This window comes from Rana temporaria, chromosome 5 (assembly GCF_905171775.1).
Source record: "Rana temporaria chromosome 5, aRanTem1.1, whole genome shotgun sequence".
NCBI lineage: Eukaryota > Metazoa > Chordata > Amphibia > Anura > Ranidae > Rana > Rana temporaria.
The window spans coordinates 128,530,356-128,548,721 of record NC_053493.1 but is presented as its reverse complement, the minus strand read 5'-3'; the positions used below and the strand labels follow the sequence as shown (position 1 = coordinate 128,548,721).

Sequence of the window (18,366 nt, the reverse complement as noted above, 5' to 3'; positions counted from 1 at the left end):
GTATAAAAAAAAACAATGGGGGGACAAAAGGACAACCTTGTCAGGTTCCGTTACTTAAAAAAAAGGGTCTAAAACTTATTTGGATGCAAATATAAAGCCCTGGCCCACGCCAACATGTTCACCTCTAAGCCTTTATGGGCATGGGAGTCTAAAATGAACTCCCAGCTCATTCTATTAATCACTTTTTCCATGTCAGCGGATAAAAGAATAAAGGAAATGAGCCAGATGTATAGCACTCAGCACTGAGTATTGTCTTTCGTCTCTTGTTTGGGTATAAATCCAAACTGATCGAGATGTATAAGGGGGGAAATATAGGACAAAAGTCAACTGGCCAATATTCTTGCAATTTTTTTTAGATCTACGTTTAGAAAGGATATAGGCCTATAACTCTGGCACTGCCCTTTTTTGGGTAGAACAGTAATCAAAGCATGAAGGGTATCTTGTGGTATGGTATCTCCCCTTACAATAGAGTTAAAAGCCTCTACGAATTTTGGGCCAAATCCTCAAAAGAGATACGACGGAGTAACTGCTGTTACTCCGTCGTATCCCTGGTCCTAACTATGGAACTGATCCACAGAATCAGTTTTCCATAGTTAGGGAGAAGATCGGGCATGTGTAATTGAATTACACTGCCGGATCTTAGGATGCAGTACCGCTTCCGCCGCTGGGGGCATTTCGTGTGGAAATGCCGCCTCGGGTATGCAAATTAGCACTTACGGAGATCCACGAAGCTTTTCAGCTTCGTTTTTTCTCCGTAAGTATTAAGTTGCATACGCAAAATTAGGGCTGCTTTTACAAGGTGTAAAGTTAGTACACCATGTAAAAGCAGACCCTTCTGTCTAGCGACGCGTTTTTTTTTTCGAATTTGAATTTTTATGTGACAGAAGGTTTGAGGCTTGTCTCTGTGCTGTTTGGTGTATACTTTATGGCATTTGCGTAGTAATGGCTTTCTTCTGGCGACTGGACCACGCAGCCCATCTTTCTTCAAGTGCCTCCTTATTGTGCATCTTGAAACAGCCACACCCAGGGCGTTTTTTCTCAGGGAATAGGTGCAGGAACTCCACCTTTCCGAATCACACTTCATCTATGCCCCCTATCCGTCTCTGAGAACCAACCCTTGGTTCCACCCCCTACCCACCTCCCAGTACAGCACCTTTCAGAGAATACAGAACCAAGTATTTTGTGCTACTCTGCGATTTCTATGAAATTTGATAATGAAAACAAAAAAGATAGTAAAACAGATCCCTTGCAAAGAGAAACAATAGACCCCACACCAGCAAAAATAGACCCCACCCCAGAAACAATTGACTCCACCCCAGAAACAATAGACCCTGTGCAGCAACAACAGATCCCCCCAGAAACAATAGATCCTCACACAACAAAAGACTTTTCAGCCAGCAACAATGGACCCCCCACAACAAAATACCACCCCAGCAACAATAGACTCCTAGCAGAAATAACAGATTTATCAGCAGCCAGCATCAATAGACTCTCCAGCAGCCAGCAACAATAGACCTCTCCCTCAACAGTAGATCCCACCCAGCAACAATTGACACCCCAGCAAGTAGAGACCCCCCCCCCCACCAGCAACAGTAGACTTACACAGAAACAATAGACACCCACACAAAAACACATCCCCAGCAGAGACAATAGATACCCCAGCATCTAGAATCAATAGACCCTCCAGCACCCTGTTGCAGTCCAGGGACCTCGGCTGTGGAATGCGCTACCAACTACCATCCGTTTAGAGTCAGACCACTTGGCCTTCAGGAGAAAGATTAAAACCCATCTCTTCTGAGGTCAAGGGGTTTTCCTTACCAATGGAATGGAAACAGCGCCCAGAGGCGATTCAGTTCGCATGTGTTGCGCTTTACAAGTTTTCCACTCACTCACCCCTTTCCAGTACACACATTCAGTGCTGGAGGTGCCAGAACTGCGTTCCCGCTGAAAAAAAAGCCCTGGCCACACCACATGTTTTCAGAGAGTCCTGTATTTCACCTGAAGTTATTTGTGGATTGTCTTTGCATCCCGAACAATTTTCCTGGCAGTTGTGGCTGAAATTTTAGTTGGCCTTCCTGACCATGGTTTGGTTTCAACAGAACCCCGTATTTTCTACTTCTTGATTAGAGTTCGAAAACTGCTGATTGGCATTCTCAATTCTTTGGATATCTTTTTATATCCCTTTCTTGTTTTATACAGTTCAACTACTTCTTCCCGCAGATCCTTTGACAATTCTTTTGCTTTCCCCATGATTCTGAATCCAGAAACATCAGTAAAGCGCTGAATGAAAGATGCATGGGTCTGTCAGGATTCCAGAAACTCATTGACCTTATTACACACACACACACTAATTACAAGCAAACATATCACAGGTGAGGATGGTTACCTTTAATAGCCATTCAAACACCTTTGTGTCAACTCGTGTGCAGGGTATGTAAACTTTTGATCATGGTCATTTGGGTAGTTTCTGTTGTCCTTATGATTTAAAAAGAGCAAACACAGTTGATTGATAATAAAGGGCTTCAGCCAAACACTAACCATGAGTGAAAGAAAAGTTTTTGTGTTATCATTTATATTCGCTGAAAAATGGCCAAGAAATCATAAACTCTGCCAGGGTATGTAAACTTATAAGCATAACTGTGTGTGTGTATGTGTGTATATATAGGAGCTGCTGGATTAGATTTGGGTCTGCCGTTATCTCACTGTTCACTGTATCAGAACTAGGAGTCTGTATTGGAAAATACGTCCACAGATGTATGCACCAAGCACTTAGTCTTGTTCATTTCCAATGCTTTTATTAAACAACTTGTGGCAATAGAAGGATGGGGATGGGGGGTTAGGGAAGATTAAGATACCTAGTTTGCAGATCACGGGTACTTCTTTGGATCCAGAGGACAAACAGCTTCCAACACTGGATCTCACAACCACTGGATAGGCCTCTCTCACCGACCTAGCAGCCGGTGCGATGCACGGACAAAGGGCCAGATTCAGGTAGAATCGCGGTGGCGTAACGTATCTTAGATACGTTACACCGCCGCAATTTTTCATCGCAAGTGCCTGATTCACCAAGCACTTGCGTGAAAAATTATGCCGGCAGCCTCCGGCGTAAGCCCGCGTAATTTAAATGGGCGTGTGCCATTTAAATTAGGCACGCTCCCGCGCCAGACCTACTGCGCATGCTCCGTTTCGAAATTCCCGCCGTGCTTTGCGCGAAGTGACGTCATTTTTTCGAACGGCGACGTGCGTAGCGTACTTTCGTATTCCCGGACGTCTTACGCAAACGACGTTGATTTTTTAATTTCGACGCGGGAACGACGGCCATACTTTATACAGCAATACGTTTGCTGTGTAAAGTTAAGGCACCAAAAACGACGACTAACTTTGCGACGGGAAACTAGACTAGCGGTGACGAAAATGGATCGCCGTAACTCCTAATTTGCATACCCGACGCTGGTTTACGACGCAAATTCCCCCCAGCAGCGGCCGCGGTACTGCATCCTAAGATCCGACAGTGTAAAACAATTACACCTGTCGGATCGTAGGGATATCTACTCCGTCGTATCTCCTTTGTGAATCTGGCCCAAAGTCTCTGCCAAAGACTTACCGAATACAATAGTGTTGTTGCACAATCCACAGGATTGCATAACCAAACGAGTCTTTAAGCCGTCCGGAAGTACTGTGAGGTAGGTTGGTTAGGATGCGTCCTTCAATTGAGTCACCAGGCCCCTTCCTGAGATACCAGCCGTTCGCTCGGTCCTCTCCCGGAATAGGTACTCCCCTGGCTCCTCCAATAGCTAGGCTTCTCCCCACAGGCAAGACAGCACAGGACCACCACTGGACCAGTAGACCCCAGAAACTCCTGAGCCTACTTCCAGTAACACAACCTCGGGTCAGAAGGCCCAAGGCAGAAGAACAGCTATGACATACCTACCTTAGGCCAGGAGGGCCATCAGGTCAGAGAGAGCAGAAAATGGCGTCTGTGCCTTAAGTATCCTCTCCCAGAATGCACAGCGGCGCGAAAACTCCCACTGGGCTGCCTCTGGGGAACGAGTACTCAATGCACCCAGCCTGCTGTATTTCCAAAACTGACCTGTGGTGATAGCGACACCTACTGTCGAGTGGGAAATGCACACAACACAGCTAATGCGGGGGTCTATGCCTGAGGGGGTGCAAATACCTGAAAGGTTCCAAATGTGACACCGGAGGGGGGGGGGAATCCGGACAGTGGAGGTTCCATTTTTGTGTGGACCTCCGCTTTAAGGGGACTGCTAGCAAGGCGTATCCTAATACATCCAAACACATCTGATAGACCTGGAACTAGGCTAGGATCGGTGGAACATCGCCCTGAGCACTACTAGGTTTGGTGAAATATCGCCCTGAGCATTGTAATCAAAACGTGTATTTGATTACTCACTAAGGTGACAGTCCTGGGAGCACAGAGGTGTAACAGGGAGGTTTATATATGTTCACACGAGAAGCACCTTTTTTGGAAATAAGTGATTACCTTAGTCACATGGAGAATGAACTGTTACACAAATATAAATATTCGTGCTGCTACTTAAAATGCAAATAAAACTAAAAGGTAAAAAACAATGTAGTGTCAAATTACCTAATCACAGTAGCGCAAAAGAACAATAAAAATTATTCAAAAGTGTCCATATTAAAATCAAAAATAATTGTCCATCATAAATATCAACAAATAATCAATTGTGAAAATCCCCTGTGATCAAGTTGGAAGTAACGAAACATTGTAGGGGTGTGGCTACACGGCAACTGAATCGTCACGCTGAGAGTGATATCTGTGAGTGCAAGCGAGAAGGGGTTGGAGACGCAGCACGCAGGCACCCGGCATGTAACTAACATATACCAAAGGCGATTTGTTTTTATTTGTGATGTAAGCGTATTACATTTTCATTAAAATTGTTACCCAAAAGGTTTTTGGACTATTGGAGGCTTTGCGTTGATTTTAGCTCTACATATGAAGAGAGCTGTCATCCATTTGAATCTGACGCGATCTGAGTGGAGATTGGGTTGATCATCTGCATAAAGCTTAAAGTGATTTAATCACACATGCGATTGAAATCTACAATCTGGTGAGCCTCATTCTATAAGGGTGTGTATTGGCACTTGTGCACTTTGGTGAAGGCTCTACGGTGTTCCAAATTTTCCACTTTCTGAAGAGTAGCACTATTTTCACAATTCATTCTTTGTTGATATTTATGATAGACAATTATTTTTGATTTTATTATGGACACATTTGAATTTTATTTTTGGCGCTACTGTGATTGTGTAGTTTGACACTACATTGTTTTTTTCCTTTTGTTTTATGCACTTTTTGATGTTATGATATATTTCACAGGATTTGAAATGTATATGATTTGTTGATACACATTATATATTGGAGTTTGCTCAACACTTCACTCGCAATCTTTGCATAATATACTGTTTAATGCAAAGCACCGCAGCACATAAAAATACATACTATGGGCCAGATTCACGTAGGAGGGCGCATCTTTGTGCGGGCGTAGCGTATCCTATTTACGATACGCCTCCGCAACTTAGACAGGCAAGTGCAGTATTCACAAAGCACTTGCTTCTTAAGTTGCCGCGGCGTAGCGAAAATTGGCCGGCGTAAGCCCGCCTAATTCAAAGTAGGCTGGTGGGGGCGTGTTGTATGGAAATGACTCATGACCCCATTTAAATGACGCGCCTAACGAATGGCGCATGCGCGCGCATGCTCAGTATCACGTAAAATTTTCTCCCTAAGTTACGCCGGCTCAATGCCTGTGACGTGAACGTAACCTACGCACAGCCCCATTCACGTACGACTTACGTAAACGACGTAAAAAGATAAGCTCGTTCCGACGTCCATACCTTGCAATACCTTCGCCTCATATACCAGGGGTAACGTTATGCCGGACGTAAGCCTTACGTAAACGGCGTATCGGGTGCAAGTACATTCGTGAATCGGCGTATCTAGCTCATTTACATATTCGACGCGTAAATCGATGGAAGCGCCCCTAGCGGCCAGCGTAAATATGCACCCTAGATACGACGGCGTACTAACACTTACGTCGATCGGCTGAAGCCATATTTCAGGCGTATCTTGTTCCCAGAATACCGCGCATAGATACGATGGCGCAACGTTTAACTTACGCCGCGTATCAATAGATACGCCAGCGTAAATCGTTCGTGAATCTGGCCCTATACGTACAATATACATAAATAAAATAAAAAAGGGGGGAAAAAAAACACGACAAAACTATTCAAAAACACATGCGGTACAGTGTTAATAAGCTATAACACCTAACTATGTACTACCTTGTAATACCCTGGTACAAGGCTCTATTTACTACAAAAGAATTTACCTCAGTTGGATGGAAAATTAGATTGTCGATCCTAAAATCACCATGGACAAGGCACTCTTCGTTGTCATTGCTTGGCAAATTATTCATAAGCCAGTCAGCTAACTGGCTCATTTCTGGGACATCAGTGTGTGCAACCCGGTCATACAGCTTCTTCCATGTGGTTACCTGAAATGGATTTACAGAAAGTAAGCCAGTGTGACATACAATAGCATTACATCCAGCTCTTGTAATAGTGCATTTGCTGAATGTTAAGATCAGGTATACAATAAGAGTAAAGTAAACAGAAAAGCACCTACCTACTGTATATCCACCACTGTTAAAGACTAACTTCCCCCAATGTAGGGCAAGGACGCAAGGTGAAAAGGCCCCTCTTCCCCCGTAAGCTATGAACTACTTCTTCAGCAACACAGTAATAATCACATTACTTCATAGTCCCTAAACAGCAGGTGATCCATTCGCTAGAATGTGGACGGACAGACAATTTCATATTATCGGCAGCCAATTTCATCCTGATGACATGGTCACTTGTCCTGCACTGATTACAGACCCAATGACATCAATGAGAAGGGTGGCAGGGAGACTGGCATAAAAAGAAAAAAAGCACAGTACCTTTGACACTATCGTTCTCCATTTCAGGCTCTTTACTGAGATATAAAAAAATACAGTAAGGGAGTAGGGGTCAGGGGTCAAGTCCTGGGGAAAAAAGTGTGGGAACTTCCACCCAAGATCCACTCCCCCACCAAAGAAAAAAGAAAATGATACGCTCATATGCATAATTACTAAACCACATGTTTTTTCTAAATCCCTCGATAACTTGCGGCAGACCTTCGCAATTTCTCCTGGGAACAATGACAAAAGCTCCCAGGAGACATTGCGGCATCGAGGAAGTGACGGAATACCCGCACACTACCCGATGAATCCATATACAGGAAGCGGCCAGTAACATAAAGGATTACTAAGGTTTGCCTGCCCCTGACAGTGACTCGAGCTGGGCATCGCCACTTAGTGAAGGATTGGCTCGGGTGGCTCGGCTGCTCTAGTCCTGCAAAGGGAACTGAGTTCCTGCTGTGAAAAAAGTGCAGGAACTCCGTTCCCACACGTTCCCGCAGGACTTGAGCCCTGGTAGGAGTCATTCCTTTGACTCGTACATTAGTGCTTTGTAGTTTTATTTTTTTGTTTTTTCAGCAAAGCTTGTAAAGTTAGTCAGGTACACGAGTAGTAATTAAATATACAGTATTAAATTATATAAAAGAACAATTAAACCAACAACATTTATTAGGTTGAGACAAGCTCTCTATGTAAAAACATAACACAAGTAATATTTTTACATGTTTAATTTATTTTACAAAGTGTAAAATCTACATAGATTGTACGCTTAATCTTAATCTAATATATTCAGGGTGTAACATGTTAAACATGAACCAGACTCCACTCCCTCTGATCCCCTGTTTTAACAGCTAGCAGAGGATGTTGTCCTCCCGCTAACTGTCACAATCTTAACAAAAACACAGCCGTGCAGGGCTCTGCCAGCCCAGCCGTGTCATTCATTTACACTTACAGTATATACAAACAGAAAATTGCCACGCTAAAATGACAAAGAAATAAAGTCCCATGAATGTTACAGTCCAATTAGAAGTGATATAGTCCAATCATGAAACTAGGAGAAACTAGGAGAATGTGAGTGATTAAGTGTTCAAAATATATAAAACCTCCATATGAGATGGCCGCTTACGAGACTAAATGGACTCTAAATTATAAGAGTCACAAGCGCAGTATGATAGAAAATCCTTAAGACAGGAGTCATTAGCCCTCTTTCTTTTGCAGAAAAATGGGAGACCTCTATGGCTTTTCTTTGGTGTCCAATGGGAACACTCACGTAGGGAATAATTGATGGTTCACTGGCAAATCACGCATTCAAGATGAATCAAAGAAACTCCTATAGTGTGAAACCGTATAAAATATATTGAAGATAAAAGATACCAACTACTTACATAGAGGCAGTTAAAAACAAACTTATGTGCAAAATATATCCATCCCGGGATTCAAGCTGACAGCCTTGTGGGATCTGTGGGCGTGGCAACATCACAAGCATAGATGTTTTTTCATGAAAGATCACGTCATTGGCACATGGCCCATGCATATATGCTCGTTTTTAACTGCCTCTATGTAAGTAGTTGGTATCTTTTATCTCTAAAAACTTTATATGGTTTCACACTATGGGAGTTTCTTTGATTTATCTTACATGCATGAATTGCTGATGAACCATCGATTATTCCTTATGTGAGTGTTCCCATTGGGCACCAAAGAAAAGCCAAAGGGCAGGGCCGATCCTAGGGTCACAGACGCCTGGGTGCAGAAATATTTCTGGCGCCTCCACATGGTCAGGGACTGCAGACATAGTACAGGAAATGATCAGAGACTGCATATATAGTACAGGAAATGGTCAGAGACTGCAGACATAGTACAGGAGATGGTCAGAGACTGCAGAAATACTACAGGAGATGCTCAGAGACTGCAGATATAATAAATAAGACTGTCAGAGACTGCCACCATGGTCTTCAGCTACTTCGCTCTCTTCCTCTGACAGGAGGAGGGAGGGAGGGAGGATGGACTTGGGCAGGAAACACAGCGGCGGCTGCGGCGGCACAGTCTCTCCTCCTCTGATCCGCTCCCGTCAGTTGCCGGCAGAGAGAGCTGCCTCTGGACACAGACAAGAGGAGGAGGAGGCGGAAGGGTAGCACTCTGGCGCTTCAGTGCCCCCACTTCTGTGGTGCCTGGGTGCGCTGCACCCCGTTCACCTGCCCAGGATCGGCCCTGCCAAACCGGTCTCCTGCTTCGCTGCAAAGGAAAGAGGGTTGGTGACTCCTGTCTTAGGGATATTCTATCATACTGCACTCATGAGTCATAACTCTTCTAATCTAGAATCCATTTTCTCTGGTAAGCAGCTATCTCATATTATATGGTGGATAGGGATGAGCTTCGTATTCGAGTCGAACTCATGTTCGACTCGAACATTGTATGTTCGATCGTTCGTCGAATTACAAACGTTTTGGGCCGTTCGCACCAAATTCGAGTTACGTTTCACAGCCCATAATTCACTGCGGCATCGCAGTGCATTGCTGGCTGATGATTGGCCAAATGACCCACATGCTTGGCCAATCACAGCTTGCAAAAAAACGGAGAGCCATAATTGGCCAAAGCCAGGGTGGCTTTGGCCAATTATGACTCAGGGGGTTTAGTACACGCCCACACTATAAAAGGCCGCCTGCAGGTCGGCTTTGTGTAGTGTGTTGCGGCGGTTAAAAGAGAGAAGACAGAGAGAGAGAGGGTGTCATTTTTAGTAGGTAGATAGAGCAGGCAGGCAGGCAGGCTAGTCAGTTAAAGTTACAGTGTGTAGAGGATATATATGCATCCCAGGTGTTGTATATATATTTATACACTGTATAGTTTAGCTAGATCAGCTCTTCCTAATTTACTGGCAGGCAGGTGATTGTGCTAGCTGCAGTATTTCACATGGTCTATTGCCTGTGTCCTCTGCAGTGTGCACCATAAAGCTACGTGGTGTGTGTACTGCCTTTGTCCTCTGTAGTTTGCACCTAAAGCTACTTGGTGTGTACTGCCCGTGTCCTCTGCAGTTTGCACCTAAAGCTACATGGTGTGTACTGCCCATGTCCTCTGCAGTTTGCACCTAAAGCTACGTAGTGTGTGTACTGCCTTTGTCCTCTGTAGTTTGCACCTAAAGCTACTTGGTGTGTTCTGCCCGTGTCCTCTGCAGTTTGCACCTAAAGCTACGTAGTGTGTGCACTGCCTTTGTCCTCTGCAGTTTGCACCTAAAGCTAAGTAGTGTGTGTACTGCCTTTGTCCTCTGCAGTTTGCACCTAAAGCTACTTGGTGTGTACTGCCCGTGTCCTCTGCAGTTTGCACCTAAAGCTACGTAGTGTGTATTGCCTGTGTCCTCTGCAATGTGCACCTAAAGCTACGTGGTGTGTGTACTGTCTGTGTCTGTGCTATTTTTCTCAATGATTTTCATCCATATTGCAGGGACCAGACATTACATTAAAGCCGCAAGTAGGGATGAGCTTCGAGTTCGAGTCGAACTCATGTTCGACACTAACATTGCCTGTTCGGCGAACAACGAACAATTAGGGGTGTTCGCGGCAAATTCGAAAAGCAGCGGAACACCCTGTTAAAGTCTATGGGAGAAATCTAAAGTGCTAATTTTAAAGGCTAATATGCAATTTATTGTCCTAAAAAGTGTTTGGGGACCTGGGTCCTGTCCCAGGAGACATGTATCAATGCAAAAAAAGTTTTAAAAATGGCCGTTTTTTTGGGAGCAGTGAATTTAATAATGCTAAAAGTGAAACAATAAAAGTGAAATATTACTTTAAATTTCATACCTAGGGGGCGTGTAAAGTTAGCATGTGAAATAGCGCATGTTTCCAGTACATAGTACTGTCCTTGCACAAAGTGTCATTTCTGAAAGGAAAAATAGTCTTTTAAAACCGGACTTGCGGCTATAATGAATTGTCGGCTCTGGCAATTCAGAGCGAATTCATTCATAAAAAAAAATAGCGTAAGGGTCCCCCCAAATTCCATTACCAGGCCCTTCAGGTCTGGAATGGATATTAAGGGGAAGTTCAATGCTTTATTCCAAGGCCCAACACGGCCAACATCAACATGGCACACAATAGAGAAAGGTTGATGAATAGGGAGAGAACTTTAGTATCAGGCCCTTGGATATGGAAAGAGAGCAAGCCTGCTCTCGGCAACAATTACGTTCAACTCGTCGCCACCCCAGTCTGGGTGGGTAAAGTGCCCCCGGACAGGCGGTTGTCACAAGCCTGGCAGCCGGAGCGTCACTTGCAAATCACTGGGAGGAACAGACCCCTGCTACAGGCCTGACTCAGGGCCCTTGCCACGGGCTTAGCAATTTTTAGATGTAAGAGATCAGATTGAGTAAATCCTCCCAGTCAGTTCAGATAGTGTCACCAATTGACAGCTTAAGCATACCTGTCATGCAGTGTGGTGACTGGATCCTCGATGGTTCGTCTAGGCTTCCCGGACAACCTCTATCTCTAGGTTCTCCCCGAGCCAATCCCCCACCGTACAGCTCCCAGCTTAGGATCCTCTCAGCAGAAGGTTTGGACCCAGCAAACCGCTGGGGCCCCTCTCAATGTTAGGATGAGGCTCCGCATGGTGCACAACCTCAGTGAAGCAGGCCACGGTGGCGGGGTCCATGGATGCGCGCACCCTGAAGGTGGATGCCTAGAACTCGGGCCCCGCACAGAACAGGCAGAATAATGACGGCCGTCACAGATATACCCCCTCCCAGCATGCCCAACGAGGGAAACGCTCCTCTGATTGGCTGCTGGGAAAGGTTGTCTGTCAGGACCCCTCTAGCGCCAACTGGCGCCCAGGGGTGGTAACACACCCCTGGAGCGCAGACTGACCTACAGGACAGTTCCGAATTGACAGCAACCAAATTTAAAACAAATTGTGAATGGGAGTAAACTAACCCTCCCATTCCCACTAACTTTAGTGTAGTGCCCATACTGAAAGTAAGGGGGCGCTACATCTGTAAAAGGTGAACTTACACTTTAAGGACCCTCGGGTATAAGCCATCTGGTCCAGGTGACTTATGTTACATTTTTCAAGTCTATTTCTAATTCTATGCTCTGTTAGCCACCAGGGTGCTTCCTGTGACGTGTAGTGAGGATAAACCTTGCAATCTTGGTTACTGAATCCCCCCCGTTTCCCCCACTAAGTCTGAGGCAAAGAATAAATTCAAAACCTTCGCCATCTCTCCCTGTTTTGTAACCAGATTCCATTCATCATTCTTTATGGGGCCAATATGTTCTGACCTCTCTCTCTTACTATTAAATACCTAAAAAATGTCTTTGTTATTTTCCCTCTCCTCCACTATGTGTCCTTCTTGTTCTATCTTGGCCGCCCTATGGCACCTTTACATTTCTTATTGCATTCTTTGTAAAGTTGGAATGCTGATGATTTTTTAAAGGCCTTCTCCTTTCCTTTTATATGCATTTTTACGTTGGACTTAAGCCACTTTTGTTAGCTCCTTTCCCATTGGGATGCACTGGCCAATACCTTTATATTAAATGCTCTTAAAGCACACCCATTTTTCATTGTTCCTAGCATTTTATCCCATTTAATATCTCCTAGCATGGAGCTTAGTTTAGGGATGTTGGCTCTTTTGAAATTCAGTGTCTTTGTATTACCCTTGTGTTTATTATTTGTGTGATTTATGCTGAAACTAATTGACCTGGCATCACTGGCCCAGATTCAGGTAGATTTGCCCATTACTTACACCTGAGCCGCTCAGCTGAATTTCTCTGCGCTGGAGCAAATTTGCCAAATTGCCACCTGATTCAGGAATCGTTTGTTCATTTAATTTGCTCCTGTTTAAGGCAAAGCTGAGGGCGCAAGGCCGTGCAAGTCAAAGTGGGTGTGCCCCTATGTAAATGAGGAATTTTCGGCTCAGCAGAGGTTTGCGCCGGGCGCGCGCATGCGCAGTTAGAGCGCTGCCGTCTGCGCATGCGTCAAACTGCGCCTAGCATAATTTCAGGGCAAATCCTGCTCAGCTGCTTGCACTGAGCAAATAAATAGGAGCAGACTTGCGCAGGTTCTTTGCTGAATTTCATCCTGCTTTTTCCTACCCCCCCTGAGCAAGGAAATTCAGCCCTTTTGCAAGACATGGCACCTCCCAAAGGGACCAAAAAAAGGAAGGCCAACTTTGTGGCTGCAGAGATGGACATCCTGATTGCTGCACTCCAGCAGCATAAGGAAGTCCTATATGGTGCCCAGCGGGCAAACACCACCATTGCCCAAAGGAGGGCTATATATGAAGCCATTGCCCTGGACATCAATGCCCTGGGTAATGAAGTGCGTACCTGGGATGACATCCAGAAAAAGCTCAACGACATGAGGCGCAGGGTCCGGGATAAGCTGGCCCTTATCAGGAAGCATACCGGTGGCACGGGAGGTGGGCCGCGATGTATGATCCGGCTCAATCAGGAGGAGCAGCTTATTGCACAAACGTTTGTGCAGGAGCAGGTGGAGGGACTTGAAGGGTTGGACTCCACTGTTGGGAACTTGGGGACTGGTAAGTTATTTTCCTTTCATATCTGCTGTGCATCATGGGAGGGGGTACAAGTGAACATATTTGTGGGTAGAAGTGAAGATGTAAGTATTATTTTCCTTTCATATCTGCTGTGCATCATGGGAGGGGGTACAAGTGAACATATTTGTGGGTAGAAGTGAAGATGTAAGTATTATTTTCCTTTCATATCTGCTGTGCATCATGGGAGGGGGTACAAGTGAACATATTTGTGGGTAGAAGTGAAGATGTAAGTATTATTTTCCTTTCATATCTGCTGTGCATCATGGGAGGGGGTACAAGTGAACATATTTGTGGGTAGAAGTGAAGATGTAAGTATTATTTTCCTTTCATATCTGCTGTGCATCATGGGAGGGGGTACAAGTGAACATGTGAGAAGTGTGTTGCACCAGCAAAATATTTCGTTTTGGTGTCATCCACAGGTGGTGATGATGATGATGATGAAGCTGGGCCGTCTTCGGCTGCGGCTCGACCCAGCCCATCCAGACCAGAGCCAGGGGTCCAGTCAGGCCCCATGGACATTCTGGCTATGCTGGTCCAGGAGGACATCATACCGGGGCCAAGTATGGAGGAGGAAGTGGTATTGGAGGAGGATACCTTTTTCCTTATCCAGGAGGACTCTGGCTCCCTCCAGGAGGAGACCACCATCCCTGACCAACCCACCACCCCCCCGCCCAGCATTTCATCCCCCTCCAGGGCAAGCCCCTCCAGGGCAAGCCCCTCCCTTGTGGACCCCTCCCCTTCTCCCTCTGTCCGTGGCCGAGCCTCTCCTCCCAGGAAGGCTCTCTCAAAAACGAGGCATATACCCTCCAGCCTCCGTGACGGTCTGCTGGAGGAGCAGGCCCTACAGACCCGCCATATAGGGGCCATGGTGGGAGAGGTGCGTCGTCTGGCGGACAGCATGGCATCCACCTCCACCTCTATGCAGCATGCCCTCACCCTGCATGCGGACCGGGACAAACATGTCGCACAGAGCCTGGGGGAAATTAGTGGCAACTCTAAGGCCATAGTCACCTTCTTGGTGGCTCAGGAGACCACACCAGCTTTGTTAAGCAGGATGACAGCTGCGGTGGAGGCCAATACCGCTGCTGTGCAGGCCAACACCGCTGCAGTGCAGGAGGAGGCGAGAGTTACCCGCCGGCATCAGCGGGATACCACCACCCGCCAAATGAGGATGTTGGCCCAGACCAACACAATCCTCGCCCGCCTGGCCAACGCCATGGAGGGCATGCAGCCACCACCTGCACGGAGTGTGGAAGTAGGGGTTGATGCTTTTTTATTATTTTTATATATGCTCAGGATATGAGTTTTTATATTTTTTTTATATGCTCAGGATATGAGTTTTTATATTTATTTGTAGTCCCTACACACGGTGAGGAGTGTATACTACAGTGTGACTGGTGTGTGAATGGGGGGGGGGGTGGCACTCCTGCTGGAAAAGGGGTGTCACCCTCTGCCATGTGAAAGGTGTATGAATGGACAGCAACATAATTGGAGTCTTTCCTCTCCTGGTGTTTGAGGGTTACGAAATGGGGTCATCATGTGACGTCCCAGGGCATATGCAGAGTCACCTGGAAGGGAAAAGACAGGAGAATGTTAGTCGTGCATGTGCCCCTTGTGATGTGTGCATCATGGGGGGAGGGGCAGTCATACCTGACACCCATGTCACTCACCAATCAGCCAGCTGTCTCCATACATGTTCTGGTCAAACTCGGTTGGGATGGGGCTGTGTCGGTAAATAAAACTGTCATGGCTTGACCCTGGGTGTTTGGCACGGACATGCCATATGAGACCATGTGCATCCACAATCATCTGCACATTTATCGAATGCCAATGTTTCCTGTTGCAGTAGATATGCTCGAGGAGCCGGGGGGGGCGTAGTGCCACATGGGTACAATCTATTGCACCCACAGTGCGTGGAAATCTGGCTAATGCATAAAAATCACTGATTGCCTTCTGCCGCAGGTCAGCCGTGGTTGGTTTGATAAATTGTGTGCCCATTCGTCTGAGTATTGCAGGGATCACTTGGTGCACACACCTGCTCATGCTGGATTGGGACATCCCCGCCACCACTCCACCTGTGCGCTGAAATGAGCCACTTGCCAAAAAATGAAGGGTTGCCACTACCTTCACCAGTGGCTGCACTGCCTGTCCCCGATGGTTCGGGCTGCTGATGTCATCCTGCAGGATTGTTACCAACTCAAGGATGACCTCAGGGCTAAAGCGAAACATGCGATACACCTCAGTATCAGTCATCTGAAAAAGGTTGTAGCGCCCTCTGTAAATCCTCTCCCGTGCCCTCCTACGAGTCGGCTCAGTCAATAGAATATCAAGAACCATAGCTGCCCCTGGCATGTTGGTGCACAGATGTGAGGTCCCGAAAATGTGGGTGCTCTGCTTGTTCAGCTCGTCTGTCTAGGTGCTGCTGAAGTTGCGCGCTCCTTCAGATGACATTTGGCCATCTTTTGCTAACTTGCCCCTGCTTTTAACAGGAGCAAGTTTGCCCAGGGAAAAAAGCTTGCGCATCACACGCGCATGTTGCTGAATCATCGGCAGTACCTAATTTGCATATTCGCTGAGGGAATTCCATGAAGGCGCAACTTACACCCCGCGCAAAATTGCGCGAAAATTGCGCCGGAGCAGCTAGGCTGCGTGCGCGGGAAAATGGCCGTATTTCTGGCTTAACTGGTTTACAGAATCAGCGGCAAATTTGCATGGGAGCAAATCAGTACTTGCGCGGCGCAAATCACACTTGCTCCCGCGCAAGTGCTTCTTGAATCTGGGCCACTGTTTCCTAAATTACACAGTATTTCCACATCCACAATCAGGTCTGTATGGTTAGTAATCAGTAGGTCTAGTAGCGCTTTGTTTCTTGTTCGTGCATTTACCATCTGACCCATAAAATTGTTCTGCAAGACATTTAGGAAATTGAGAGCCTAAAGCCTGGTACACACGATCAGATTTTTGTAGGACCTTTCTCCGAAGGGCGTTGGCCATGAACTTGTATTGCATATAAATGACAAAGAATTGTTGGCCAACAAACACACAACTACATGGTTTTATGGATCTTTAGGGCTACCCTTTGGGCAACTTCTGCTAATGTTGTGTTATGGTTAGCATTGCTTCTGAGCATGCGTGTTTGTACTTTGGATTTTTTTCAGACGGACTTGTGTACACACGATTGGATAATCCGACACCACACATTTGTTGTCTGGAAATTTTAAAGCATGCTATCCCACATTTGTTGTCGGATTTTCCGACAACAATTGTCCGATGGAGCTTACCAACGGTCGGATAATCAACAACATCCTGTCATCAAACAATTCCCGCCGGATTATCCGATCGTGTGTACGGGCCTTTAGACGAATGCGCGGTTCCATCCACCCAGTCTATGTCTGGTAAATTAAAATCCCCAATTATAATGACACTTCCCATCCTTGCCGCCATTCCAAACTGTGATGGGTGGTCCGCCTCCCCCTCCTCCCTCTGGTTAGCGGGCCTATAGCATACTCCCAGTATTACTTTCCCCTTGGTTTCCTCGATTTGAAGATGTACCTATAAGGATTATACCTCCTCCCTTGCTCCAATAGTGATGTCATCCCTCAAATTCACTTGTACATCACTCCTGATATACAGGCATACTCCTCCCCCTTTTTTACCCTCCCTTTCTCTTCGATAGAGGAAATACCCTTAAATGGTTGCCAGCCAATCATGAGTGCTGTTGAACCAAGTCTTTGAAATTCTCACAAAATCTAAATCCTCTTTATACAAACAGCAGCTCTAGTTATTCCATCTTGTCAGCCAGGCTCCTGGCATTAGTGAACAAGCCACGTAGTTTTGTCTGGTAGCATACTATCTCCATTTTGGTTCTTCTAAGGTTGCAATTTGGACTTGTTCATTTACATTCCTTGGGCTAGATTCATAAAGAAATGCCTATCTTTAGGCGGGCGTAGTGTATCTCAGATACACTACGCCGCCGTAACGTAGAGCGGCAGGTCCCGTATTCACAAAGAACTTGCGCTCTAAGTTACGGCGCCGTAGTGTAAATGGTCCGGCGTAAGCCCGTTTAATTCAAAGTAGGCTGGTAGTGGGCGTGTTGTATGTTAATGACTCGTGACCCCACGTAATTGACGCTCCTAACGAACGTCGCATGTGCCGTCCGTGAAAGTATCCCAGTGCGCATGCTCCAAATTACGCCACAAATAGTCAATGCTTTAGACGTGACTGTAATTTACGCACAGCCCTATTCGCGTCCAACTTACGCAAAATTCTACGCTGTCCCGACGTCCATACTTAACATTGGCTACGCCTCATATAGCAGGGGTAACTTTATGCAGAAAAAAGCCTTACGTAAACTACGTAAATCAATGCGCTGGGCGCGCGTACGTTTCTGAATTGGCGTATCTAGCTCATTTGCATATTCTACGCGTAAATCTACGGAAGTGCCCCTAGCGGCCAGCGTAAATATGCACCCCAAGATACGGCGGCCTAGGAGGCAACAGTGAGGCGTATCTGATTCTATGAATCAGGCGCAGAGATGCGACACCTCACACTCAGAGTTACGACGGCGTATCTGGAGATATACGCCGTCGTAACTCCTTTCTGAATCTAGCCCCTTGGGTTTAGCTGCTTTGGTCAACCTACCACTAATGCCCCAATACTACCCTCTGAAATTTGTTCCACGCTGGATATCTCTACATCTGGACCCTCTCTCCGCTGTCCCCCTTGTGCCCCTGTTTGTTGATTCATTGTTGAGCCCTCTTGTAGCTCAATAATGCTTCCTGTCGGTGTAAAACCGCCTGCCTGTAAGATTTACAGGCAGACAGCTTAAATTTGCTAACAAAAAAAAAATTATGTGCATTT

The 18,366-nt window shown here is 46.1% G+C and overlaps 1 protein-coding gene across 1 annotated transcript in view; it reads right to left on the bottom strand.

Annotated features, from left to right (window-relative positions):
- The window catches only part of LOC120940335 (acyl-CoA dehydrogenase family member 11-like), a 113,311-nt gene that overhangs the window by 36,359 nt on the left and 58,586 nt on the right, over positions 1 to 18,366 (bottom strand). The window contains exon 5 of the mRNA XM_040353114.1: positions 6,369 to 6,533. Within this exon, the coding sequence (XP_040209048.1) occupies positions 6,369 to 6,533 (165 nt within the window). The remainder of the gene's footprint in view (positions 1 to 6,368; positions 6,534 to 18,366) is intronic.